General features: G+C 51.4%; 9 protein-coding genes across 9 annotated transcripts; 6 read left to right on the top strand and 3 right to left on the bottom strand.

The window, feature by feature from the left end:
- Positions 1-592: 592 nt before the first annotated feature.
- Positions 593-2,942, top strand: V8C40DRAFT_31077 (amino acid permease/ SLC12A domain-containing protein). The gene is made up of 4 exons (XM_083222820.1): positions 593-1,108; positions 1,218-2,503; positions 2,568-2,717; positions 2,778-2,942. The coding sequence occupies exons 1-4, from the start codon at positions 896-898 to the stop codon at positions 2,815-2,817; spliced, it is 1,689 nt and encodes a 562-aa protein (XP_083072797.1). The 5' UTR covers positions 593-895; the 3' UTR covers positions 2,818-2,942.
- On the bottom strand, positions 2,575-4,816 carry V8C40DRAFT_247343 (flavin-containing monooxygenase). The gene is made up of 3 exons (XM_083216302.1): positions 4,475-4,816; positions 4,069-4,409; positions 2,575-4,015 (listed from the first exon to the last, which is right to left on the bottom strand). Exons 1-3 carry the CDS (start codon positions 4,730-4,732, stop codon positions 3,067-3,069), a joined length of 1,548 nt encoding a protein of 515 aa, XP_083072798.1. The 5' UTR covers positions 4,733-4,816; the 3' UTR covers positions 2,575-3,066.
- A 180-nt stretch (positions 4,817-4,996) lies between these two features.
- On the top strand, positions 4,997-6,306 carry V8C40DRAFT_247344 (uncharacterized protein). The gene is made up of 3 exons (XM_083216303.1): positions 4,997-5,209; positions 5,288-5,530; positions 5,628-6,306. The coding sequence occupies exons 1-3, from the start codon at positions 5,197-5,199 to the stop codon at positions 6,032-6,034; spliced, it is 663 nt and encodes a 220-aa protein (XP_083072799.1). The 5' UTR covers positions 4,997-5,196; the 3' UTR covers positions 6,035-6,306.
- V8C40DRAFT_247349 (uncharacterized protein) lies at positions 6,108-7,831 on the bottom strand. The gene is made up of 3 exons (XM_083216304.1): positions 6,996-7,831; positions 6,602-6,909; positions 6,108-6,542 (listed from the first exon to the last, which is right to left on the bottom strand). The coding sequence occupies exons 1-3, from the start codon at positions 7,149-7,151 to the stop codon at positions 6,428-6,430; spliced, it is 579 nt and encodes a 192-aa protein (XP_083072800.1). The 5' UTR covers positions 7,152-7,831; the 3' UTR covers positions 6,108-6,427.
- A 2,193-nt stretch (positions 7,832-10,024) lies between these two features.
- V8C40DRAFT_279887 (longevity assurance proteins LAG1/LAC1) lies at positions 10,025-11,806 on the top strand (the record flags this gene model as incomplete). Its single annotated transcript, XM_083221305.1, has 4 exons — positions 10,025-10,235; positions 10,302-10,615; positions 10,684-10,971; positions 11,035-11,806. 4 exons carry the CDS (start codon positions 10,025-10,027, stop codon positions 11,719-11,721), a joined length of 1,500 nt encoding a protein of 499 aa, XP_083072801.1. The 3' UTR covers positions 11,722-11,806.
- Positions 11,807-12,947: 1,141 nt separating this feature from the next.
- On the top strand, positions 12,948-14,545 carry V8C40DRAFT_31152 (TLC domain-containing protein). The gene is made up of 2 exons (XM_083222821.1): positions 12,948-13,916; positions 13,998-14,545. The coding sequence occupies exons 1-2, from the start codon at positions 13,041-13,043 to the stop codon at positions 14,397-14,399; spliced, it is 1,278 nt and encodes a 425-aa protein (XP_083072802.1). The 5' UTR covers positions 12,948-13,040; the 3' UTR covers positions 14,400-14,545.
- A 503-nt stretch (positions 14,546-15,048) lies between these two features.
- V8C40DRAFT_275286 (ferric reductase family protein) lies at positions 15,049-17,060 on the bottom strand (the record flags this gene model as incomplete). Its single annotated transcript, XM_083220687.1, has 2 exons — positions 15,049-16,780; positions 16,909-17,060. 2 exons carry the CDS (start codon positions 17,058-17,060, stop codon positions 15,049-15,051), a joined length of 1,884 nt encoding a protein of 627 aa, XP_083072803.1.
- A 1,252-nt stretch (positions 17,061-18,312) lies between these two features.
- V8C40DRAFT_247356 (copper acquisition factor BIM1-like domain-containing protein) lies at positions 18,313-19,743 on the top strand. The gene is made up of 2 exons (XM_083216305.1): positions 18,313-19,186; positions 19,278-19,743. The coding sequence occupies exons 1-2, from the start codon at positions 18,779-18,781 to the stop codon at positions 19,599-19,601; spliced, it is 732 nt and encodes a 243-aa protein (XP_083072804.1). The 5' UTR covers positions 18,313-18,778; the 3' UTR covers positions 19,602-19,743.
- Positions 19,744-20,038: 295 nt separating this feature from the next.
- V8C40DRAFT_247358 (uncharacterized protein) lies at positions 20,039-25,127 on the top strand. Its single transcript, XM_083216306.1, has one exon. The coding sequence runs from the start codon at positions 20,468-20,470 to the stop codon at positions 24,893-24,895; it is 4,428 nt and encodes a 1,475-aa protein (XP_083072805.1). The 5' UTR covers positions 20,039-20,467; the 3' UTR covers positions 24,896-25,127.
- Positions 25,128-25,827: the final 700 nt, after the last annotated feature.

The raw sequence follows: 25,827 nt of genomic DNA on the forward strand, positions 1-25,827 counted from the left end.
TATTTCTTTAGGAGGATCTGCAATAATGATAAGCTCAGGAGATCTGGAACCTTGCCGTCGCCGGAATTGTCATTTTGTGGGGGGAAAGCTTCTCTTACACCCTCCCAAGCTTGATTGCGGCCAAAACCGCCCGTTCAAAACCACCATGTCATGTTCATGTCTCAAAACGGGGACTCGTCGATCATTTGCAGCCTTCTTCCTTGGCAGAGCCTCGACCAGGCCGCTTTCAGAAGCTAAAAGACAAGACAACGAGCATCCATGTCTCTCTTTCTCATGCTTGGTGAGATAGCTCGGCCCACGAAAAAACAAGACCCGCAAAGCTAGTTCGGCTCGGCTCTAAGAAAACGGGAACTGGCTGGGGGGAAAATAAATATAGGAACAAATGGCCCGTTGTCTCAAGTTTTCGTTGGCCTTGGTTCTCTTTTTTCTCGGCTTGCTCTGTACGACTTTTGTGTCTCGTCTTACTCGGGCCTGATTGATTAGGTGTCTTACTGAGAGAATATTACTACTGTACTGCAGCTGTGCTTGTCCCCAACCGAAATCATTTATTGAAAGGAAACGAAGAGGAATAAGTCGCGACGAATGGAATTCGTAGTCGAGTTCTTCTCTCTTCTTCTCAAGTCTATACGCTGAAAGAGTCGGGGAGCATCTGATTAGCTGCTTTTCTAACTCTTTCGCGGTGTACACGGTTTCTGTGTACCTCAATCCCCTCCTTGACCTTTGGGTCTTGGAACCAACGCCCATTTTTCGCCAATTTCCTGCGATATAGCCACTCTCGATTCCGGCATCTTAAAACGAGGGCCTGCCCATTACTTCGCCGTACAGGCTCTGAATCGTGTATCGAAATCTAGAGCAATTGGATAAGATATCTTGAGACAGACGGCAATTGAGTGCCATGGCGTCCCCAATTGGCCCTCCGGCGTACGCTGGCCATGAGAAAGGACAGGCCGACAAAGGCGGCATCACCACAAACCGCGCAGAATCTCTCAACGACATCCGAGTCTCCATGTCTTCTGGCGAAACGAAACGAAACACGACTCACCGACAGCTCAAGGCCAGGCACATCCAGCTCATTGGCATCGGAGGCACCATTGGCACCGTTCTCTACGTGCGTATTACATCATCCATCTATCCCCTGAACAAAACAAACAACCAAATTGAAGCAACATTTGGTTCGCTCAAGCTTGTACTTATTTCTCATTCTACTCCGTGTACAGGTTCAAATAGGAAAAGGTCTTCTCAATGGCGGTCCTGGCAGCTTGTTCATCGCCTTCAGCTTCTGGTGCACCGTCGTCCTCGCCGTAACGCTCTGCATGGCTGAAATGGTCACCTATCTACCAATCTCATCGCCTTTTATCCGATTCGCGGGCCGCTACGTCGACGAGGCATTTGGATTTGCGACGGGTTGGAACTTTTTCATATTCGAAGCTGCGCTGGTGCCGTTTGAAGTGACGGCGTGCAACTTCATCATTCGCTATTGGACCGACGCGATTCCCACCGGCGCACTGATAGCCATTGTCATCGTCTTGTACGCCCTCATCAACGTGCTGGCGGTGAAATGGTACGGCGAGACCGAGTTCTGGGCGGCCATTGGCAAAGTGGTGCTCATCGTCGGCTTGATCGTCTTCACTTTCGTCGTCATGCTGGGCGGGAACCCGAAGCACGACCGTTTCGGATTCCGCTTCTGGAACGAACCTGGATCTTTTGCTGAGCTGTACTACGAGGGTAATTTGGGTCGGTGGCTGGGCTTTCTGCAGTGTCTCATCCTGGCGGCGTTTACCATTGCCGGCCCGGATTACGTCTCCATGGCGGCGGGCGAGGCAGAGAATCCGCGTGTGGTGATGCCGAGGGCATATAATGCTGTGTTTTACCGGCTGACGGCCTTTTTCATCCTGGGATCGCTGTGTGTTGGGATCCTGGTTCCGTATAATGACAAAGAGCTGATTGAAGCCTTTGCGAGCTCAAAGGCGGGCGCCGCTGCTTCTCCGTACGTCGTCGCCATGAACCGTCTCGGAATCGACGTGCTGCCTCACATTGTCAACGCCGCTATCCTGACGGCCGCCTTTTCGGCCGGAAACTCGTACGTCTACTGTGCTTCTCGATCGCTGTACGGACTCGCCCTTGAGGGAAAAGCGCCGAGGTTTCTCACGACGTGCACCAAGGCCGGCGTTCCGGTCTACTGCGTCGGCTTCGTCCTGCTATTTGCGCTCCTTTCGTTCCTGCAGCTGTCGTCGAACACGGCCGTGGTGCTCAACTGGTTCGTGTCTCTTGTCACGGCGTCGCAGCTCATCAACTTTTGCGCCGTGTGCGTGTCGTACTTGTGCTTCCACCGGGCTCTCAAGGCACAGGGGATTAGCCGTGACTCGCTGCCTTACAAGGCTTGGTTCATGCCGTATGCGGCTTGGTATGCGCTGGTGTGGACGTTTGTGATGGCGTTTGTGGGAGGATATACCGTCTTCTTGCCGTTGCCTGGCTACTGGAACATTGCAGACTTTTTGTTCTCGTGAGTATTTGATGAGACACGATTTTGAGAGAAGAGAGAACTCTAACTTTGATCTTGTGAACAGATACTCCATGATATTTGTATACCCAGTATTGTACTTTGGCTACAAATTCATCCGCAAGACGTCAATCCACAAGCCTGAAGAGGTAGACCTCTTTAAAGATGTGGATGAGATTGAAGAGTACCAGAGAAACTACATTCCTACCCCTCCAAGGTATGTTTTTGCAAGCTTTGCCGGTTTTGTAAATGTGATATTGACAAGTGTGGTTCACAGGAATGGCCTCGAAAAGATTGTCAACAAGATTTTCGGTTGAGTGGACAGTGATGGCTGAGAGAATGAATGTTGCTTGGTTGGTGATGAACTGAGCAGTAATTGTCTCCTTGCAAAAGTATATATATATTGTAGAATGGCGCTTGAATCTACAAATCCCGATAATCTCGATGTTATGTTCCTGTGCTTTGAACCGTTTTGAGTAATAACCTCTAATACCATAACCAATTTCAGCTCGACCAAATGAAAGAAGCCCATATTGATACATATCCCCTGATGGTAATGCTGTACTTTAAAAACTGACCCCCTCATCTCTATTCTTATATCCTTCCCCATTCATAAACTTCCTCTCCTGCTGTATAATAGCATCTGGGATCCCAATACCAAGCCCGGTAAACACAAACAGCGCCCACTTCCAGCGGAACGGGTTAAACGCCACGCAAAACACGAACCACCAGACGAGCTCAAGATACGTGAAAAAGTCGAATGCTCCCGTTGGGCTAAACTTCTTGAGCGTGCGCGTCATGTCGATCCAGCGCTCCATCCACCACCGACTCGGCCGCGTCAGGGGGTCCAGCAGGAACATGAGAAGAATACGTGTGTAGATGCCAATGTGCCAGTTACCAACAGTGCCAATGGCCTCAACAAAAGTCGAGTTGATGGCTGAGATGGACGGATGCGCGGGAGGGAATGTCTGCAGATACCAATTTGGCGGCCCGTACGGCTCTTCGAAACATTCGTCTGGGAGAATCGCCAGTGAAGGTCTCTTAAATCCCGTGGCCATGACTACTATGTCGGCCTTGATGAGCTGTTCGTGGCCGGGGCCGTCTTTGGGAACACCTCGAGAACGACGGTTGACTGTCACTCCGCGGCTGGTGAAACCGAGAATATCGCCTCGAACCCATTCAACTTTGCCTTGACGCAGCTTGTCCATGACGTCTGAGTTGACCATTGGAGTGCCCATGAAGATGCCTTTGTCATGAGTAGGAGCCAAATCTTCGAGATCTCGGTAAAAGAACTTGCGGAGAAGAAATTCGGGGATGAAGGAAAAGAGAGTCTCTTGGCCAAAGATGTTGAGGCTGAGCAGTGTGTCTACAATCATGTTTCGTGGGATGATCCATTTGTCTGATCGAGAGAGGATGGAAACCTTGGCTGCTCCGGCCTTAAAAGCGAATTCGAGGGCTTCCACAGCTGATGCACCTCCTCCGATGATGGCGATGTGCTTGTCCTTGGCATCTTTCCTACAGCGGGTGTTAATAGGTGATGTCATTCTCGGGGTTTCTTGCATACGTACCCAGTCAAATCACTAGAGTGGTAAATCTCTCCTTTAAACTTCTCCATGCCTGGGATATGTGGCATCTTGGGATCACCACAAGTTCCGATAGCCGCAATGAGGCCGTCAAAGTGTCCAAGGGAAGGGTCATTGTTGACAAGCCACCGGCCTTGATCGTCCTGCTTGAGGCCCTTGACTTTGACGCCAAACTTTGTCTTTTTATCCAAGCTGTAGGTTTTCCAGACTTGCTCGATTTGGTCGACGATTTGCTTGCGATTGGGATAGCCGCCCTCCCATTTGACGGAGGGATGGAAGCGGTACATAATGGAGTGAATTTGGAGGCCAGATGTGTCATTGACTCTCTGCGTAAACCAGTTAGTTAATCAATCCTTTTTTCTCTCTCCTAATCAGTATCGTAGAAACGTACGCTCCAAATGCCGCCAAGCCGATCCCTCGACCCGGCCTCAAAAATCGTCACGTCAAAGCCATGGCCAACGCAATGAGCAGCCGCCGAAACTCCCGTCAGTCCAGCACCGATGATGGCAATCTTTGGGCGCGTCAATTGGTCGCTTTCCCGGGGTGGATAAGGAGCAAGAGCTCTATTAATGATCCATTGCCACAACTGATAGAGGAAAAGAAGCGGATGAAGGAGCGGATTCGCAATAGAATCCGAGCTTTGAGGCATGATGATGATGGCGGGGGATTTCACTCAACCACGGTCCAACTTTTCAGAATCAAAAAACCATGGAGATATGATACTAAAATAATGGAAAACAGAAGAATTGAGGTCTTATATATTTACTTTTGCTGTTTATTTATATAATTGAACGCATTGAGCAATCGTGATGGTGACGTCAGGGCGGAATGAGACGCTCCCCACATGGATGAACTCATGGATCCATTCCTGGCATGAGATGATGCGCGATGCGATGGCCGCGATTTTGCATGTGATTGCGCGGTTCCATGTTTCTGGGCTAAGCAGGATCAGATCCCTGAAACCGAGGAAAATCAAGCGAAATACTGAGACGTCGTAATAAATCATAGACTCGGCATCTGCACTTTTCACATGCAACTTACATCTCAATTCCACCAATCTGTGTTAATATTCGCCATCAACAACAACAAAAAAAACACCACCAGAGCAGCATCATGGAGAATCCAGGTATTTCACTTTCTCACCACAAAACCCTCTTCCTCTCCTTCAGTGCTCATAGCTAAATCAATCTTGCAAATTCTCCAGTCCAAGAAATCGCCGCCGTCATCAACACCCTCACCAAGGGCTCGCCGCAGCAGCAGCAAGACACGCTCAACACGTATTTTCTCTCCAACGCCGCATTCATCCATCCCTTTTGTCGCGTCCCGTCCATCTCCAAGGGCTCCATTCCGCTGGCCAGGGATCTGGACTCGCGATGGCTCATCCTGGGAATCTATCGCTGGTATCGCACGATGAGCCCGAAAATTGAGCTCACCGTCGATTCATCTGGTAAGTTAGGTCTTTTGTCGCAAGGAATGAGCGGTGTGCCCATGTCTCGCGCATATTGTCTTCCTCGCCCTTCTGCTAACCTGGAGCTGCCACACAGTCTTCGATCAGCGCAACAACACCCTCTACGTCTCCATCCGCCAGACATTTTCCATCTGGTTCGTCCCCTTCCACAGCTCATCCGTCAAACTCCTCTCCGTCCTGCGCCTCACCCAAGGATCCTCATCTGAGCCGGGCCAATTGGCGCCGAAATACCAACCCGACGGTCGAAACTCGTCTGCTCTGGCGGGCCCGGGACAGGAGAGGCTGAGATACTACATTGCCAGCCAAGAAGATTTGTACCAGACAAACGACTTTGTGGCCTTTGTTCTGCCGTATCTGGGGCCGCTGCTGGTCTTTCTGTGGCAGCTGTATGCTACGGGTGTGAGTGTGGTTTGCTCCATCTTGTTTCTACCGCTGTATTATTTCATCAACGGCAGGCAAGCAAAAATTACAAGACAGGAGTAAGAGGGCCTTCTGTGGAGTAGTTGATATTTTTTTTTTTTCTTCTGCGCGATTGTATAGACGATGGATCAATAATGTGATGATGGTGGAGGCCATGAATCGAAATCGGTCTTGAGACGGTATTTGACAAATCAATTGTCTTGTTTATTTCAGAATTCCTTGTGCGCGCTGTCGGTTTTGAGGGCTTGACAAATGAATACATAGCCATGAGCGCTTCTTCATATCACATGAGGGTATATCAGCCACTGCTTGATGTGTACAACATAAAATCCACCATCCTTGCCAGCCAAAGCACCAAACATGTACCCTGTAAATCCTTCCAAACTCCAGTAATGTCAACCGTTAAACGCCAGATAAATGCATCAATGTGTTTGTGTTTAGCCATCTAGGCCATCTTTAGACCTGAATCATTTCTCGCCGCTCTCGTCGCCGAGGTGGCGTGTGGTGGATGTGTCGGAACTCGAAAAAACACTCAAATCCGCCCCAAACGATGAATATAAATCTCCATATGCTATTTCTCCAGTCAGCGACCGCGATGCAGGATGAGAGTGAGTGCCTGGCAATACTCACACCACAGCTGTGAGCATCCACACCGCAACAGACAGCATTTTATTCTGCGAAAAGCCCTCTCGGCTGATGACGTCGGTTTCTCCCGCCGAGCCTGTGATTTGAGGCGATGAATCGCTCTCGAGAGCTGCAAAGCCATCGGCCTGGTATGTGTAGCGCGAGAATATAATCATGACGATGCCGCCGAGCGAAATGGCCAGAGCGAAGAGATCATGGAGGAGCGCACGGGCGGGCGAGAGTGGGTTGAAGCCCAGGGCACGATCGAGCTTGGCGACGACGATCCACGAGTCATTGAGGATGGCGATGGCGGACTGCAGCATTTGGAGTAAAGGTTAGGTTAGGACAGCCAATGACAATGATGCTGGCAATTGAATTGGAGGATTAAAGAACAACTCACGCCGACGAGGCCAGCGGCAATAGCACCGCCCTTGTCTGCCCATTGGTTGATGATGAATGCCAGAATCACCAACGTCGTGACGCTCGTCATCCAGCCCACCGCGCGGGCAACCATCTGAACGATGCCATAGGCGCTTGGACAGTAGCCTCTTGTCATTTGGGGCCGTGGGAAAGCGGAGATGTTTAATCGTTGGTGGTGGTAAAAATAGAAGAGTGGAAGAGAGCACAACAGCAGGCCAATCTCCAGATGCTCACGATGGTTTCATGAATGGAGTCGACATGGGTGGAAGAAATAGATGATTCAGAAGATGATGTAGATGAAGATCTAGATGAAGATGAAGAAGAAGAAGCAGGGCTGATGTGATGTGTCTTGGCACTGGTGGAAGGATGTTGTATGAAGAGAGGAGAATAGAGAGAGGAGAGCTGAAGGGCAGAGCTGAAAATAGACGAGCAGGCAAGGGCAGTGACTGGGCGTGACGGTGACAGTGACAGGACAGGCAATCAATCAATTAGCTGTCAATGGTTGGCGCCTTTGCTTCCCACGTGAGCTCCCCTCCCAATCTTTGCTTCCCACGTCTGTCTGCACGAAAGCACGAAATGCCGTATCGTATGCAGGATCGGATGACGGAAGTAATCAAGGGCCAGATGGATGCAGGGGGTCTGTGCGTGATGGAGAGTGAATATTGCATGCAGCGGGCTCTTCTTTTTTGGTATTGATTTGTTGGAGGGAGAATCAGCGAGATAAGATACTGCTGTACTAAGAGAAGAGAATGCAGAAGAGGGGTTAAGCTACGATGAGAATAAAACTGGCGGAGAGAGCAAAAAGAAACCTGGAACATAAGGACATAGGTAAACAACAAATCAAGTGGTGGCTGGCAGCAGCATTATGTTGTTTGGACCATCTGAGGATAACGGGCCAATGAATTGCCAGGCGGCTACACGGGCCGGGATTCGATGCGGCACATTTTGCTGCTTGATTTGATTCGTGTCTCTGGTTATTTTCAGCTTGGGCAGACTAGCAAATGATTGCCTTTACGCAAGCCGATACGATGCAGCCATTTCGTGTCTTGGATCCATGTCTGGCAGTTGATCATCTACAGGGATTGAGGGTAGACAAGTACTAGTAGAGTAGACAAGGCAGACAGATTCCGATGAATCTTGCCCTCCAGAGTATTACATGGATGTACACATAAGCTCGTGATATTATTGCCTGTAAATGGGAGTCTAGAGTCGCCAGTTTCAACGAGCATCAGAGGTCTGGAATGGATGCCAATTCGACTTTGATTCACGCCGCTGAAACGCATTGACAGAGGCTGGGGGGGAGGAATAGCCGCTGAGCCTTGGGGCCTAGAATGCAGCCAAAAATCCCTGCCATTGTGTTGGTGGAGGCGCGGGGATGCAAGGGAGGGAACATGAACTGAGCTTTTTAACGCACGGATGCCCGTGAGATGATGATGCTTAGCGGATGACAGCAGTGGCCATGTTCGTGTTGGTTCCCGAGTTCAATAATAGTATACTAATACGAGTTTGTACAAGCAGTGGTGGTTTAGTAGTACCGGCGATGAGGGCATCCTCACTTGTGGCAGCACAAGCCGGGTTCGGCACGGCACGGCACAAGAGCAAGATCAAGATCAAGATTGAAACAAACATTAACAATTGACGCTACAGTACACTCAGCTATTCATCTCCAGCATCTACCGTAGATCGCCATGGACTGGAGGCTTCTCGTACCCGCATTTAAGGCACCGGGCCGCCATTTAGTGCTGTGGATTTCCAGGCTGATGGCTTGTTGTGTTGCCGCCGCCACATGAATTAGCATAGAGTCGCTCAGCGTACAGAGTTCAAAAGCAATGTATAGATCTGATACGGGACACTAGATTGGGTTCAATATCAAAAAGCCAAAGTTACTCATAAACATATAGAAACGAAATAGGCGCATGTATGCGATGACAAACTGGACTGTTCTTACATGCAGCATGGCGTTGGCAGTGAACATGCGTGTTGTATCGGGATGTCGCACAGAGGTGAACAGAGTCTGAACCCGATACATCTACCTTCCAATCATGCTCTTGTCAGCTCCGTAAATCACACATAGGTACATGCATATGGATATAGAATCTCTTTACCATTATGCGAGTTTCAAGTGCAAGCACCTAATTCTCAGGCGTGTCGTGATGTGCGCATGTGTACATGTACGTTGTCCTGATGCACTGCAAAGCTTAAACCTCATCATGGGACTCGGTGAGGTATTTAAACAAACTATCTGCTCGCAGCAAACTCGAATGGGCCCTACATGACGAGTATAATCACGCCAATCATCACAAACTCCATATACAAGATGTGCAAGGCCCATCACATCCTCACCTAGGAGAGGGGAATACGATGGCGTCGTCACAACAGGCACGGCTTGGAGATGTTCCTCCTATCTCCTTCATCAGGTTTCCATTTCAATGGGTTCACGAATCGAAAAGATTGCCCGCATCACTTCACTATTCGTTGCTTGTCACCAAACCCTTACCGAATCGTACGGACCACCAGCCGAAGCCCAAGACAATTACCCAACCCCCGGGGCTGAAATCTTATACTTTATACGCCAAGCCTTGTCTGCTCGCCCAGAGCAACGGTAGATACATTCACTCTGGCGAGGTGGATCTGGCAAACGGCCAAAAAGTGAAATACCAAGATTGAGGCAGCCGTTGAACCCACTCTCCAGCTGTCCAGGCGACCAAGTTGCGGATTCTTCCATCAAGTTTATTATGTATTTATTTTCTCCATTTCACCAATACTCCTTGCACAGAGGAAGCAGAGATTTCATCATAACATCTCGGAAACTTTCACTACGCATCTTGCAGAGACGAACCAACAACACTTGACTCTATCTTGGACTTGAACCAAACCTTGATTCTATCTATCCTTTATCATCTAGGAATCGCGCCGATTCTTCCCTCTTTCAGCAACATTCACAACAAATCTTAATCATCTGCAGAGAGTGCTTGATTCTTCGTTACCATCATCATCCAGCCACCGAAGATGGGCGATAAGATAGATGACACGGCGGACGACTATGTCGGCTATGCCAACGACCCCAAGGGCATTCCAACAATAAAATCTACCCTCAAGGATCCCATGATCCCCATCGAGCTGCCTGTCCGCGACAATGTGCACGAGGTTGTCATGAGGTATAGGAGCCGGACAATCCCATGCCGCACTGTCAAGCAGACGCTCGTCGATAGTCAAACCCGTGAGCCGCCATCATGAGCCCCCTTCCACTGAATTGACTTAGAATACTGACGTTGAGGATAACCAGCCGTTGCAATTAATCTCTTGGCCCTCCTCTTTCTTAGCCACTTGATCATCCCCAAATCTCGAGTCTACACGAGGCCCTTCTTCGAGCTCTCCTACTACAACCCCGACACTGGACTGTATGCAAACGGCGGAAATGACGAGTATTTCATCGCCTTCTTTGTCGTCCTCTTCACTGGTCTGCGTCATGCTGTTATGAGCTTTATCCTTTGCCCTCTGGCGCGACGTGGCGGCATCTCCAAGAAGAAAGACGTGGCTCGTTTTTCTGAACAGGCATGGAACATTATCCACTACTCCGTCTTTTGGCCACTTGGTCTTGTACGTCCCTCATTTCCCATCTTTGTATCTGTCTGTTATTTTTATAACCGGCTAACTGACATCGGTAGTACATCTGGTACACCTCTCCCTACTATCTCAACATGACCGAGCTCTGGACCGGCTGGCCCAGCCGCGAGATTAGCGGAATCATGAAGTTCTACTTTCTTACGCAGCTGGCATTTTGGCTTCAGCAGATGCTCGTCGTCCACATTGAGAAGCAGCGCAAGGACTACTGGTTGACAATTATTCATCATTTTGCCACCATTTGGCTGGTTACCGCCTCGTACTCGTACCATTTCACGCGCGTTGGCAACCTGACTCTCATCATCATGGATGTTGTCGATCTCATCTTTCCAGTTACGTCTAGGCCTCCTGTTTCTCCTTTCCAGAGAAGATAATTGCTAACACATTGTCTGCAGCTCGCCAAGTGCGCCAAATACCTGGGCTACAGAAAGCTTTGCGACTGCCTCTTTGGCGTCTTTGTCGTCATCTGGCTCGCAACTCGCCATGTATTCTTCCTCATGGTCATATACAGTGTTTACTACGACACTAGCCTCGTGCCACACTATTGCTTTCAAGGATCCATGGCAAATCTTCAAGGCCCTCTGCCCCAGTCTACCACCGGATGGACTCTACTCGAGCCATTTCACTCGCCACAAGGCATGATCTGCGCCAACAGTACCATCTTCTTCGGCTTCTTTACGTTCCTCATTGCTCTACAGGGCCTCATGGTGATTTGGTCCTACGCCATTCTAAAGGTCGCAGTGCGAGTCCTCAGCGGCAAGAACGCCGACGATATTCGTAGCGACGTCGGCGAGGACGAGATGACCGAGTTTGAGGGAAGAGACCCGGTGGAGTTTGAGAATTTCGATTACTGGGCCCGGACTGTGTACGAGGCCAAGCCAGAGCTCAAGGTACTGCTGGCGGAAAAGGAAAAAGTCATGAGAAAGGGAAACGAACCACAGGCGGACAAAGGCGGTCTAAATGGTTGGGAGTGCCACCATAGACGCACACACGCCATTTCGAGCGGATTGTATCTGCATGGTCAGAGTGAGCACAAGGAGCTTCTCAACCGGCTTGATGCCTCGCGTCGATGGACTGCCTGAATGCCTGAATGCATTCTTGGTTGTCTGTTGTTTTTACGGATGATTTGACGGAATAAGGGATTCTGGGAGTTTGGGTAAGCTTGGCATGGTTTGATTTACGCGGTTTTGATACCAGTGAGCCTGAACTGCGAAGCAGAAACGGCCTTTCATGTTGTTTGACACCAGATATTGAGCTGGTGGATATGAACTTTTTTGTATGGCATGGAACGGTCCATGATGTTCTAGATGGATTTTAAGAGGGGTCATATAGGTTCTAGAGTACTGAGTGTTAGCACAATCATCGAGGTAGTTGTTTATGAGTGTACATGTGTCCTCGTCAAGATCTTCTATAACCTACCTTATTATTCGAGACTACAAACCGGCGATAGCCACCACCCGCAACCCCGAGAGCCACACCGGTTCAGCAGCTGCTAATACAGGATAGAGCATAGCTTGTGGAGATAACATCGAATAATTTCCGAATGCAAGCAGTCGCGGCAGTCGAAAGGATCGTGCCTATTGATCCTTTGAGGGAGCCCGAGCCCGCGGAACCCGTGCAGCCGTGATTTAGGGGCGATTTTAGCCAGGAGCACCAAGATGCCCATCGCTAGCATCGTGATGGCCCTGAAAAAGGGCGATTTTAGCGTCTTGAACCCTGAAAAGCATTGGATCAGTCCATGTTGATCCCACAAGCAGCGGGTCTAGCTCAGCTAGCCAGTAGAAGCATGTGATGGGAAGCATTGATGGTATTGACACCCTAACGATAGCATTGTAGGGCAGTAGATCCTAGGAAGAGAGAAAGTTTTACAGGTAATTATAGTGGACTTACAATAAGCATTCTGACTGTGATATGGAATGGATTGATGGCTTTTTCTTGATTGGATTTAAATCTTGCACCAAAATTCCCGGATCCAGGGCTGGCTGTCCAAAGACGTCATCGGGCGCTTCTCTGTCGGGCCGGGACTTCGCTGTAGCAGCAGCCGGTACTTGATCAGAGCTGCCAGCCATTCCGGGATACCACGTTGGTACTTTCAGGCGCCCGTCTCCCCACTAGAAGCTAATGCCCATAACGGGCTCTAGCTGGCTCTAACTGACTCTAGCTTGCCTGGCACGCCCGTTTCAGCTCATCCTAGCCTGAAAAGCTTTAAGTACCGTACAAGTCACTTTTCGGGCACACCACCCCGCGACCTTGTCCCTTTTAAGGCATGTGCTGCCACGAAACTTCCCTCCACAACACCATCACCAGACTTTCTTTTTCCTTTTTCTCCTTCAACCCTTTTTTTCTCTCCTTTAATTTTTTTTTTGCTTACATCACCTCCGTTAGGTCTTTTCTCGCAGCAATGGCTCGGCTCGACGCCGCTCCGTTGCTCAGCTCCTCCTCACCAGCTCAGGCTGTTCGCCAACGTCAATCCCAGAACCTCAGCCAGAGGCAGCATCAGCAGCTTTCCGGAGCTACCGAAACTTCCGCTGCCACGCCCAATGGCTCTTCCTCGCGCCTCTCGACGGACCGCAAGAAGCGGCGAAAGGCCCGGTCTCTGCTGAGACGGTTTGCGCGCTTCTCCGTGCGAAACACTTGGGCCATTCCCCTGATGCTGCTCATCACCTTTGCTGCCGCTTATGCCGTCAATCCAACCGAGTCCAACCCCGTCAGCCATTTCATCTTTTTGTCGTACAAGCAGCCGAATCCAAAGGCTTATCTCGACCCGACGCTGCCCGTGCACTATGGCAAGGGGCTCTGGGACGTTGCCTTTGTGTCCTTTTACACAGTGGTGCTGTCCTTTACCCGCGAGCTGATGATGCAGGAGCTGCTCATCCCGCTGGGCCGCATCAATGGCATCAAGAGCAAGGGCAAGCAGCAGCGCTTCGCCGAGCAAATGTACACAGCCATCTACTTTAGCTGCATGGGCCCGGCGGGTATATATGTTATGAGCCGTAGCCCCGTCTGGTACTTTAACACGGCCGGCATGTACGAGGACTTTCCGCACCGCTCTCACGAGGCTGCCTTCAAGTTCTACTACCTCTTCCAGGCGGCGTATTGGGCGCAGCAGGGCATTGTGATGCTTCTTGGCTTCGAGAAGCCGCGCAAGGACTACAAGGAGCTGGTGGCGCACCATGTGGTGACGCTGGCGCTCATTGGGCTGAGCTACCGCTTCCACTTTACGCACATGGGCGTTGCCGTCTACATTACACATGACGTTAGCGATGTGTTTCTTGCAGTACGTGTGACAATCATCTTCATCTCATCTCATCTCATTTCTCCTCTGTATAAATGATACTAACAAACATTTCCTCAACAGCTGTCAAAGTCGCTTCATTACATCGACAGCCCGCTGGTGGTCCCTGTCTACGTCTCCAACATCATCGTGTGGTGCTATCTCCGTCACTACATCAATCTTCGCATCCTCTACTCCGTCCTCACCGAGTTCCGCACCGTGGGCCCCTATGAGCTCAACTGGGAGACGCAGCAGTACAAGTGCTGGATCTCCAACATCATCACCTTTGTCCTGCTGGCCTCGCTGCAGGCCCTCAACCTCTTTTGGCTCTACTGCCTGCTGCGCAGCATGTACAAGTTTGTCGTCTATCGGATCAAGAAAGACGACCGATCCGAGTCGAGTGGGCCAGAGGACAACCAAGAGGCCGAGGCCGAGTCGATGTTGGAGGGCACTGGCGATGCCAGGCTCGCCAACGGCTCATTGTAGAGCAAGCATTGCGATGAATTACTCTTGCACTGCATGTACAAATACACACCACGGCTTTGCAAATATCGACAACAGTTGGGCCTCGTCTACAGACTTCACTGAGACTGTATCATGGCGACCATTTTCTTCTTTTTTCCTTCGCCCGCAATTTTCACCATTTGTATAACACATTTTAATCCATGGCGATGACGATGACGATGACGACAACAACGAGAGGCTTGGGTTCTCTCAGGGGGCACGAGGGTTGTGTATATCTTGGAAATACTGCATATTGCGCTTGCGCGAAGCTACAATGATTGTTTTCTGGATATTTATTGACTTGATTGAGTCATGTCGAAATGTATTCTACATCATGTCACAGCAACTAAACTACCAACCTTACCTACACCTAGTGCCGTATGTATACCTACAACTAATAATTAATATCAATCATATTCATCATCGAAATTACAAGACAGTTTTTTGTATCATATATGTTCTTTCTCATCGCTACTTATGCTAGTTCCCCTGAACTATCCTTGGTACCTATGCCCTGATTTGTCTAAATAAAATTCTAGACTTTTACAATTTACGCCGCCAACTCCCATATGATATATATTCCTGTTCCATATGCACAATCCCGTCATTACTCGTAAAACAAACATCCCTTTTAGAACGAATACTCCTCGACATGCAGATAGATGCCCTGCGCACCAGTCCCCTTGTGCACAGCCCGCTCATCGCTCAGCCTGCTCACGCAGTTGCGCGTCGAAGCCACAATCTCAGGACCTCCGCAGACCACCACAGCCGTCTCGCCATAGGCGGCTTCAACAGGCTGTCGGATAAGCTGCTCGATGCTAGGGCGGGTGGTGTATTCGCGGATGACGGGGAGGCTTGACGGAGGAGCCTTTTCGCTGCTGGTGGCGGCGCTGGCGTCCTTGTTGTCGCAGCAGCAGGATTTCGCGGCACCTTTAATGTCGTCGTCGAGTTCGGAGCTGGTGTTGCTGGCTGCTGCGGAGACAGCAGAGATGCGGGAGGCGCTGCTGTCGTTGCGGGAGAGGGGGAGGCCGTCGGTGCCGAGGGCGGAGTTTGTGATGGCGACGTGGACGTTGACGGTGACGCCCTTTTGGACGAGAGTTTCGCCTGCTTTTTGCGCGCGTTGGACGTAGTATTCGATTTCCTTGAATGTTCGGGCAACGAGCAGCACTTCGACTCGCTTGACGCAACCCACGGAATCTGCTTGAGCTGCGGCTTCGAGAAGAGGCAGAGTAAAGGACGCTCCGGTTGAGGCGCCGATGAGGACCATTGTCTCGTAAATGTCCCAGCGGGGAGGCGTGCCGTATGGGCCGGAGAGGAATCCGATGAGTGAGGCCTCGGGGTTCTTGGAGGCGTAGTCGTGGATGCGCTTGGAGAAGCCCTTGTGCTTGCGCAGGATCAGCTGGATGCTGTTGCAGCAGCAGGTTCCCTCCATCTTGCGCGCGCAGGCAATAGTGTAAGGATGGGCTTCGAGGGGGCCCAATCGCGGAATCCACAGGTAAATGTGCTGGCCGGCAGCCCAGTCGAAGTGGACGTCCTTGATGGTGACGACGGTGGTTGAGTCGCCTACAGCCCGGGCGAGGATCTGATGGCCAACTCGCCTCCGCCCCTGACAAGCCGATCCGCCGGCCTTGACGCGCAGGTTCTGCCACAGGAGAAGCGCCCAGCGAGCGGCGCGGTCGAAGACGAGGAACGAGACGGCCAGCCAGAAGAGGAAGCGGGCGTTGGTGGGAATGTGCAAGTAAACGAGCACCAGCATGACGATGGACGCGGCAACGTGCTGCACTACCCAGAGCTCGTAGGCGATCCTTCGAATAGGCACGAAGCCGACGACGACGTTCCACAGCAGGATGGCCCAGGCGCCGAGGCCGTACTTGACCATGGGCATGGCGTCCAGCTCGAGCTCGACAAAGTCGGCGCGCACCCACTCGGTCCAGAAGTTGAAGCCGTGGACGGTGCAAGTGACGAACATTGTGCGGGCCACCCAGCGATGCAGCCAGTTGAGACGCTCATGACTCGTGCCGATGAGAAACCCGATGATGTTGACTTTGGTGGAGAGGAGGAAGAGCATCGGGAGCTGGGTGAGGGTGACCCAGGCGTTGCGGTAGCCGATGCGCTCCCAGAAGTAGACGTCGTGGACGATGGAATGCCAGGTCATGAAGTAGATGATGACGGCCCAGTAGCAGAGCAGGACGAGGACGCGGCCGAGGGGAGGGGGCGTGAGCCAGGAGAAGTGGCGGAGGGGGATGAAGAGCTGGGGATGGCTGATTTCGCGGACCATGGCGGTTGCGGTGGCCCAGGACTGGGAGAGGGGGCCATTGGGACGGGTTGGATGGGGGGATGATTGTGTACGAGCAGCTTTGAGTCTGTTTGTAAGAGTTAGTTGAGAGTTGAAGAGTTGATAGAGGGAGAGTTGAAGAGGGGGGATATGATGATGATATAGTGTATCTAGAGTGTAGAGTAGAGTAGAGTATAGATGGATGGATTCACATACCTCTTCACTGCGCCGACATGATTGACGCCTCGAACCACCATCAACGATCCGACAACGGTTGCTGTAATGTACCAGTAGGCGCGGGCAAAGCGGTGGTTGACATCGGAGCCCATGCCCGTCATGCCAGTGCCGCTCATGTCCATGCCATCCATGGTGAGAGAGAGACTGTGAGAAGATATGCGAAGATGCGACGAATATCTATCTATAGCGATACGATGATGAGAACCAAACGAAGGGTAGAGAGCAAAATGTCAAGTCAATGGTGAGTAAGTGTGAGAGACCTGGCGCCTTTCAACCATGCATTTTTCGTCTCGAGCTATCAAAACCGACAAAGACGGAAAAATCCTCCTTTCCTTGCTCGTAGTCGCTCTACTACTCTTCTTGTATGTGCGAAAAAAGAGCTACAACGACAACGTCAAACCTGTTCCTTGCCGTGTTCCGAGATCCAGGTGACAAGACAGCAAAAGAGGGTAAAGGTATAAGGTAATATGAGCAGGTTTGTCTGAGCGAGCGGGCGGAGCAACAAGAAAGAACACGACCCAAATTAACTCGCTCACGGAGCCAAAGGTGGGGGTGGGTTTGAACTGTTCTTTGGTGTGGAGTTTTTTTCTTCTTTCTTTGTTTGGACTAAAAGCTGGAGCAAGCAAGGTATACGAGTTGTGTATTTGTAGTGTGAGATGCTTGTGTGCTCTGCTGACCAAGCTGCGTGGAAGCGGACGGTTCCGAGGTTACTGGAGTATGTTTCTTAAAACAAAGAAGATACAAAAAGGTTGAAGAAGAGAAAAGAAGTGTCTGATTTTTGGCGATGTCGAAGAAGAAGAAGAGCTGGCGGTTTGTTAGAAGAGGCGGAGTGGATGTGTGGTTTCAGGTGCGAGCGTTGCAAACGTCGAGGGTGCCACGAGGCCGGTCCAAGACATTGATTGCAGCCAAAGAGGGCATACAAGAGAGATTGAACTATCGATTTAATCTCTCCCTTCAAATGTAGAGGCTATCCGGCACCATCTCCGTCCCTGTTCCTCTCAGCTTCAAAAAAGACGCCAAACCCTCAAAACTGCTCCCAACCAAAAATAATCCGCCGCAAACGCTTTGGATAAACTTGCTCAAATGCTCTCAGATGGGTAACGCGGATGCGTGTGATTGGCTGGTTGTGCGCCTGGTCCCTGTTTTAGCCTCCCCGCCATTCGGGATCCGGAAACCGACTTTCTCTTTTGGACTGGCTGGAAGATTTGGAGAAAGACGGTATGCTTAATATTTGATGTAAATTCTTGTTGTTATTCACTGCATGTAACTCAATCGGGGCTTCTTTTTGCTTGGCAGTTGGTCATGTTAGTACTTGGCATGTACAGTACTGTATGATTCTGCAGATCTTCTAACAAAAGCCGTGAGACATTGCTCAACCCATCCGTGACGGATTCAGCCTCCATGTTTGCTACAGTCTCCCCCCAATGACAAGCTTGACTCTTGTACAAGCACAAGCACAACACCCGAATCAAATCTCCCGTATCGTTCTCGTCTCACCCGGAAGCCGCAAAGAAATATCTTGCTCAAACTTGACCCAAGCTACCGTTTCAATCTTTGCGCCCCCCTGCCACTCGTAGTCATACATAGTCCGGAGAGCCCATTGTTTAGTGGCGCCATCTCCCTTTCCAAGGGCCCCTGGTGGAGCATTGCAGTTTGTCCTGTTCTGTTTCTCCGTATGTTTGCTATAAGTTGAAATACAGCTGGCAGCCTCGCCAAGCTTCTCCCCCTCAACCACCTCTCTTCAGCTCTTAATTGCTTTCCAATCTCTCTCTCTCTCTCTGCCTCGTCTGTCTTCCATCTTCATACCTTCTCTTCTCATCACCCATCCACCAACCCAAAACCGCCCAAGATGCGTTCCTCCGCCATCCTCCCCGCTATCCTCTCCCTGGCCTCCGTCTCCTCGGCCCATTTCCTCCTCAACTACCCAACCTCCATCGGCTTCGACGACGACAAAGAGGGCACTTCTCCCTGCGGCGGCTTCACCCCGGACACCTCGTCCGGCTCCAAGCAGCTCGTCGACTTCCACGTCGGCGGCGACTCGCTGGCCATGCGCTCAACCCACCCGCAGACCTCGTGGCTGTTCCGCGCCACCCTCGACGGCACCGGCGAGTCTGGCTGGCAGCAAATCTTCCCCATTGTCCAGCAGAGCGGCCTGGGCAACTTTTGCGAGCCCCAGGTCGTCCTGCCCTCCAGCTGGGCCGGCAAGAAGGGCGTCGTCGGCGTTGTTGCTGATGGCCCTGACGGTCTTCTCTACCAGGTATGTTGATGTTTTCCAGGCTTGTGTTGCCATGGGACGATGATGTCTCAGAAATCCAATGTCTCAGGATCAAGACTAACCACAAACACAGTGCGTTGCTGCCAACTTCGTCTCCGGATCCGTCGACCCTCCCAGCGCCTGCAAGAACGCAACCGTCACTGCGTCCTTTGCTAGCGATCCCAAGCTCTCCGCCCTCGTGTCTGGAAGTGCCTCTGGCAGCTCCTCCAACAGCACCAGCACCGGATCGCCTTCGACTTCCACCACGGCTTCAACCACTCAGAGCAGTGCCGCTGCTGCTTCCACTTCCAACGCTGCCAACGCGCTGCATGCTTCGTGGTCCGTTTCTGCGGTCAACCTGGGCAGCGCCCTGACTGGTCTGTCCATGCTCCTTGCTGGCGGTGCCTTGATGATTTAAAGAAAAAAGGGGATGCGGAGGGGAAAACTGGGAATTCTTTGTTACTAAGGGGCGCTATATAAAGTCTGCTTTTTTTTATCAGTCATGAGAGCATGCATGATGACATGGGAGTTTTAATAAAACGGAACTGATTCTTCTTTTACCAATCAATTGCTTTTGTCTTTATCTTTCTATTCATTTGTTGTGAATTTCGGAAATGTCTTGTCTTGCCTGTGTCTTGGTTCACAGACATGTTGATCCGCCCAATTGCAGATTCTTGAGCCTCAACACATCATCAATTCATCGATTGAATCTTCAAGCATCAACCATTGAATCAAGAAATCGTATCGCCTCTCCTCACCACCCACGTGCACCTCTGCTTACTTGAAAGTCCCCCCCGAAAACCTCCAGCAAATCGGTTGAACCCTCCCTCTTACGCCTTCTCCACCGTCTCCACACGCATTTGTCCACCGCCACTAAACTCCAACTCTCTCTGTTCCTGAACCAGCCGCAAGTCTGCTTTACTTTCATCACCATAACAATGGCCAATTGGCGTCTCGCTGTTGATTTCTCGGGGCGAATCAGAGGCTGAAATGACGCATACTCTGGTTACCGTCTGATAATACAAGGCGGATTCACTGCAATTCCAATTGGTCGGATATTCAGCCGTTTACTGCATGCATTCATGTCCCGAGATACATGTGCCTTTCAATGATTGACGACGCGCTGCTATAGTCGCGATATCCCATCAATCGGCGATCACAATTCTTCAAAAGCTTCAAGCCGCCTCATATCAGTTACTTACTACTCTTGTACTTTGTTTCGGAATCTTCCATGTCTGTTGATACTCTTATACTTCTTGACTAACCTTATTCTACGCCATCACCATGGGAGACCTTTTCAACATGGTGGGATATCCCGCCATGGCTGGCATAGACATGAACAAAATCCTTCTGTCGCCCTCTTCCCATTCCCATCCTCAGCTTCATGTTCCCATCCTTCAGAAACCACACCTACCAGGCCACAGACCTTCTCTCGCCATGGACGTTACAATCACTCAAGCGCTTTCTGTCATCTCCGCCGCCATCTTCACCCTCTACATCAGCAGAAACATCATCAGAGCTCAGCTACCTCTATGGCTGAGACCATTTGCCCAAGAAACCGAGCCCGATGGATTCAAACGGCGCTTCTGGTCCTTCTGGACCATTCCCTTGCTTCTCATCAGCGTTGCCGGTGTCGTCCTCTCTTTTGTTCCCGTCATCATCAACCCGACTCGCTACTTGTATCTCTGGGAAATGATTCCGTGGACTTTTGCTCTTCTCATCATCATGATGGATCGCCCGACCAAGACTCCTCGGCTCTTGTTGATCCAATATGTGGCCATTTTCGGTGCTAGCACCGCCATATACGCCATCCGGTTCCTGGAACACACTCTGTACGCTCTCGATTACTTTCGAATTGCGAGAATGGCTCTCTGCTTCTTGTCCATCATCCTCATCGGCATGATGCCTCTTCGTGAGCCTTTGTGGGGGAACAAGGACATTGGCCAAGCAGGCGGCCAACCATCGCGCAATCTTCGTAGCCCAGAGGACGATCTAAGTCTCTTTCGCTTCTGGACCATGAGCTGGGTCAATCCCCTGGCCGCCCTCTGCCGCAAGAGGGAAATCACAGAGGAAGACGTCTGGCAGCTCCCCTACGAGTTCCAGCATTCGCGCCTGTACATGGCCTTTCGCGACCTTCAGGGCAAGCTTCTCTTGTGCCTTATCGAGGCCAATGGCCTTGACCTGTCCATTGCCACGTCGCTTGCCGTGTCCGAGAGAGTTGCCGAGGTATCCAACATTCGACTGACGAGCAAGCTGTACAACGCTCTGGATTCCGGCAATCCTGCCGATGCTACCTTTTGGTGTCTTGTGATGCTGGTTCTGGATGTCGTTCGCCAGCTGTGCAAGACGACGTCCTCTTGGTACTCTCGCAAGGCATATGAGCGCTCTCGCGGAGAGGCCTTCATCGCTCTCTTTGGCAAACTCCTGACTCGCGCTGTGCCAGGCTCAGACGTGACAGAGAAAGGCGCAGATGAACAAGGACAAGCCACTCTGGCACCTGATGCAAAATCCAAGACCTTCTTTGGCAGAATGCTTTGGAAAATGTCTGGCCCTCCCAAGCAGAGCTCCAAAGCAGTCACCGGCCCAGCCTCCAACGCCAAAGTCGTCAACCTGGTCCGAGGAGACACGTATGAAATCTCGCAGCGGTTTTGGGACTTTTCAAAGCTCGTGTCCCAGCCCATCAAGGTCGCTGTTACTATGTGGTACCTGATTGACATCATGGGCTGGCCTTCAGCCATTGGCTTCGTGCTCATGATTGTGTTCTTGACGATTAATTCGGCGCTGGTTCGCAAGCTGATCAAGCTCGAACGGCAGAGGACAACCATTTCCGATAAACGTGCGCAGGCCGTCTCCCACTTCGTCGAGGCCAGTCGTCCCCTCAAGCTCAACGGCTGGACGGCCACTTGGAGTACTAGAATCATGAAATTCCGAGCCATGGAAATGGCCAAGCGTCTGAGTATCGCCCATGTCTCTGCTGCCATTTCTACCGTCAGCGTCACCGGCGGAACGTCTTATCCCCTAGCTAGCATTGCCTTGTACACCCTCATCCTTCGGCAAGGCCTACCAAACGATGTCATTTGGCCGTCGCTGCAGCTGTTTTCTCAACTGGAAATGAGCGTCAAGGAGGCCTTTGATCTCATCTCTGCCTACTGGAAGGCCACCATCCCCATTGAGCGAGTCAACAAGTACATGAGCGAGCCCGACAGAGACGACATCTCCAATAGCCCCAGCAGCATCACAGACATTGAATTCCGCAACGCCTCGTTCTCCTGGCCTTCAACTGACAAGCTTATCCTCCGAGGTCTCAGCTTCAAGTTCATCAAGGGTCTTACCGTCATCAGAGGCAAGGTCGGCGCCGGCAAGTCCAGTCTTCTCCTCGCTGCTCTCAACGAGATGGAGCTTCACGAAGGCGATCTCATCAGGCCGGACGTCCCCGTAGCCTATGCCCAGCAACTCCCGTTCCTGCAGAACAAGACGATACGAGAAAACATAGTCTTTCACCAGCCATTTGACTCTACGAGATACCGCCAGGTTCTGCATGCGTGCGCTCTCCTCCCTGACCTTGCTTCGCTCCCTGATGGCGATCAGACAAAGCTTGAAGAAGGCGGCGTTGGTCTTTCCGGTGGTCAAAAAGCTCGTGTAGCCCTAGCCAGAGCGGTTTACAGCCAGTGCAGGATTCTGCTCCTTGATGATCCGCTGGCTGCTCTGGATCACGATACCGCCACTGCCATTGTCCGCCGCTTTCTCCAAGGTCCTCTTGGCGAAGGCCGCACCATTGTCATGGTGACTCACCGAGATGATCTTGTTCTCCGTATTGCCGACCAGGTGATTGACCTTGCTGATGGACAGGCAACGGTGCTTTCAGAGGAGCAGGTCAAGCAAGAGCTCGAGCACCCCTATCACGAAAGCGGAAAGACGGCACACGATGACACCGAGACGGCTCACGACATTCACGCTGAGGATATCGCTGTGCTCAAGGACGCACCAGAAGAGCCGGCCAAGACGGGAAGCGTCTCCCTCAGCGTCTATACCGAATACATCAAGGCTGGTGGATGGCACCTTTGGGTTTTCCTCGGACTTGCATACGGCGCATCTCGGTTCCTCGACATATCAAGAGCCCGACTGTTGGAGGCTTGGGGCGCGGATTCTGCCGCAAATGATACAAAAAGCGTCTACTGGAACCTTCCCAGGCCAGATTCTCATCCTCTCCCCTGGCTTCTCGTACTGGCTGGTCTCTCTGCAGGACAAATAGTGACATATGCAGCCGCTCAGCTTCTCCTTGCTCGAATCGGCGTCAACGCAGCTCAGGGTCTCTTCAAGGGTGCCATTGACAGGGTCAGCCGGGCGACGTTCCGCTATCACGATACGACGCCGACGGGCCAGCTTAAGAACCGGCTCATCGCCGACATGGGCATGGTGGACGGTGGCATTGTGGCGCCGTTAGAGTCTTTTGTCTTCAACTTGATTGCCCTCGTCATGAGCATGGTAGCCATTGCAACTCACCAGCCGATGTTGCTCGCTATTCTCGGCGCTGTTGCTATTCTATTCGTCTACTTCTTTAGAATCTACGTGCCCGTGTCGCGATGCCTCCGCCGCATGGAGATGCGCTATCTCACGCCCATCATCGCCAACATCGGCGTCATGCAGGACGGCCTCGTCACCATCCGAGCTCTACGAGTGGAAAAGCACTTCCAAGACCGCCACCTGGACGCCGTCGACGACTTTCAGAAGCAGGACCACTTCTTCTGGAGCATGGCGTTTTGGCTCGACTTTCGTCTCAGCTTGAGCTCCGTCGTTACTCGTACCGCGCTGATTCTGTTCATGATTTGGCGGAGGATGCCAGCCAGCGCCGTTGGTTTCGTCTTGACGCAGACCATCATCGCCATGTCTGCCGTGCAGCAGCTTTGCGAGAGATTTGCACAGCTGCAGCTCGATGCCGTTTCGCTGGAGCGAGTCAACATGCTGAACCAGATCCCGGAAGAGCCCAAAGGCGAGCAAGATCCGCCCGAGGACTGGCCCAGACCTTGTGACAATGTCAGATTCGAGCAAATGTCCTTCAAATACGACAGCCATTTACCCTCGGTGTTGGATAAAGTGTCGTTTGAGATCCCCGGAGGCTCGACGTGTGCCGTCCTGGGCCGTACAGGATCTGGAAAGTCGACCATTGCCAATGCCCTTCTCATGACGCAGGCGCCTTTTGAAGGAACTCTCAAGGTAGGCAGCGTCGATCTATCTCAAGTCGATCGAACGGCTCTACGAAACCGCATCACGTTTATTCAACAGGATCCGACCCTATTCCCCGGCACTCTGCGCGATAACATCGATCCAGGCGCCGATTTCTCCAACGAAGAGTGTCTCAACGCAATCCACCGCGTTCTCGGACCCGAGTGGAATCTGGAATCGCAGATTGATGCCGCGGGCAAGAACCTCAGCCAAGGCCAGCGACAACTTGTAGGCATCGCGCGGGCCGTCCTTAGACGAAGCGGGCTGGTCATTCTCGACGAAGCAACGGCGTCGATTGACCGTGCCACGGCCGCAACGGTGCAGCGAGTCTTAAGGTCGGAGTTGTCTAAGAGCACGGTGATTACGATTGCGCATCGACTGGAGGCTGTGGAGGACGCGACGTGGTGTTTGAGGTTGGATCATGGACGGGTTGTTGAGTGTGGACCAGCGAGGGATTTGGCGGGCAGCGGAGAGAGAGATGATGAGTGATGATGGGTTGATTTGCATATGGTTACGTTTTCAGTGTTGAGCATGATTATGTTTTGATGATATTATTAGACATGGATGGCTGATGAGTGTATGGATTTGACGGATAATGGATGCATCACGTTGTTTACCCGACAACATTGAATGGTTGGATACACGTACAAGAGCTTATAGAAGCAATACACGTAATAACGGATAGTGTCCGAGTCTCTAGGAGAATAGATTCTTGTTAGTATTATTAGCATTTCTTAGTGACAACAATAGTCAAGTGTCAGACGGAACCTATACCCTGTCAAGTCATCCATAGGCGGACACGAAACTGCAACTAGGGGTTACTATCTCGCGACAGCCGAAGAAGGGGGCGCATTGATGGACTATAACGTGGCTGCTTACTCCCGCCAAGAAGCTTGCATACAGAGAGAGGTTCCAGGGTGTTGCAGAACGTTGGCATGCTTATCCGGTTGCTTGTCAACTCTCAAGTGTAAGACTCAGGTCATGATACCATCCTGTCAACTCGCCTCCGCGCCCTCCAAACAAACAACATGAAAGACATATTATCTCGCGCCCTCCGTCTATAAATAACAGTTTTGCGCAGTCCCAGTCAGCTGTTTTTAGTGACGTTCTATCCTAGCCAACTAAAGCCTCGCGCCAATGTAACATCGCCTATCCTGCAGCATCTCGCAATTCCTATCCTCAATAGAACGCCGGCAATGCATCCGAAACGCCGCCTCCCCACATCTCCCTTTTTTATCCTATTCCCGGCAACTATCATGCCCCGACCCGACTCTGCGGGGCGCTATTTGGTTGGTCTGGTTCCCTTTTCCGCGGAGTTCTTCCATGACCTTTTCCGTTGGCCTGGTGTTTCGTTCAATACTACGAGTGCACGCGGATAGTAATTTCTCTTTTCTAACGGGTCTCACAAAACTTTGGCAAAA

This window comes from Trichoderma camerunense (genome assembly GCF_050948025.1).
Source record: "Trichoderma camerunense strain CBS 138272 chromosome Unknown V8C40scaffold_10, whole genome shotgun sequence".
NCBI lineage: Eukaryota > Fungi > Ascomycota > Sordariomycetes > Hypocreales > Hypocreaceae > Trichoderma > Trichoderma camerunense.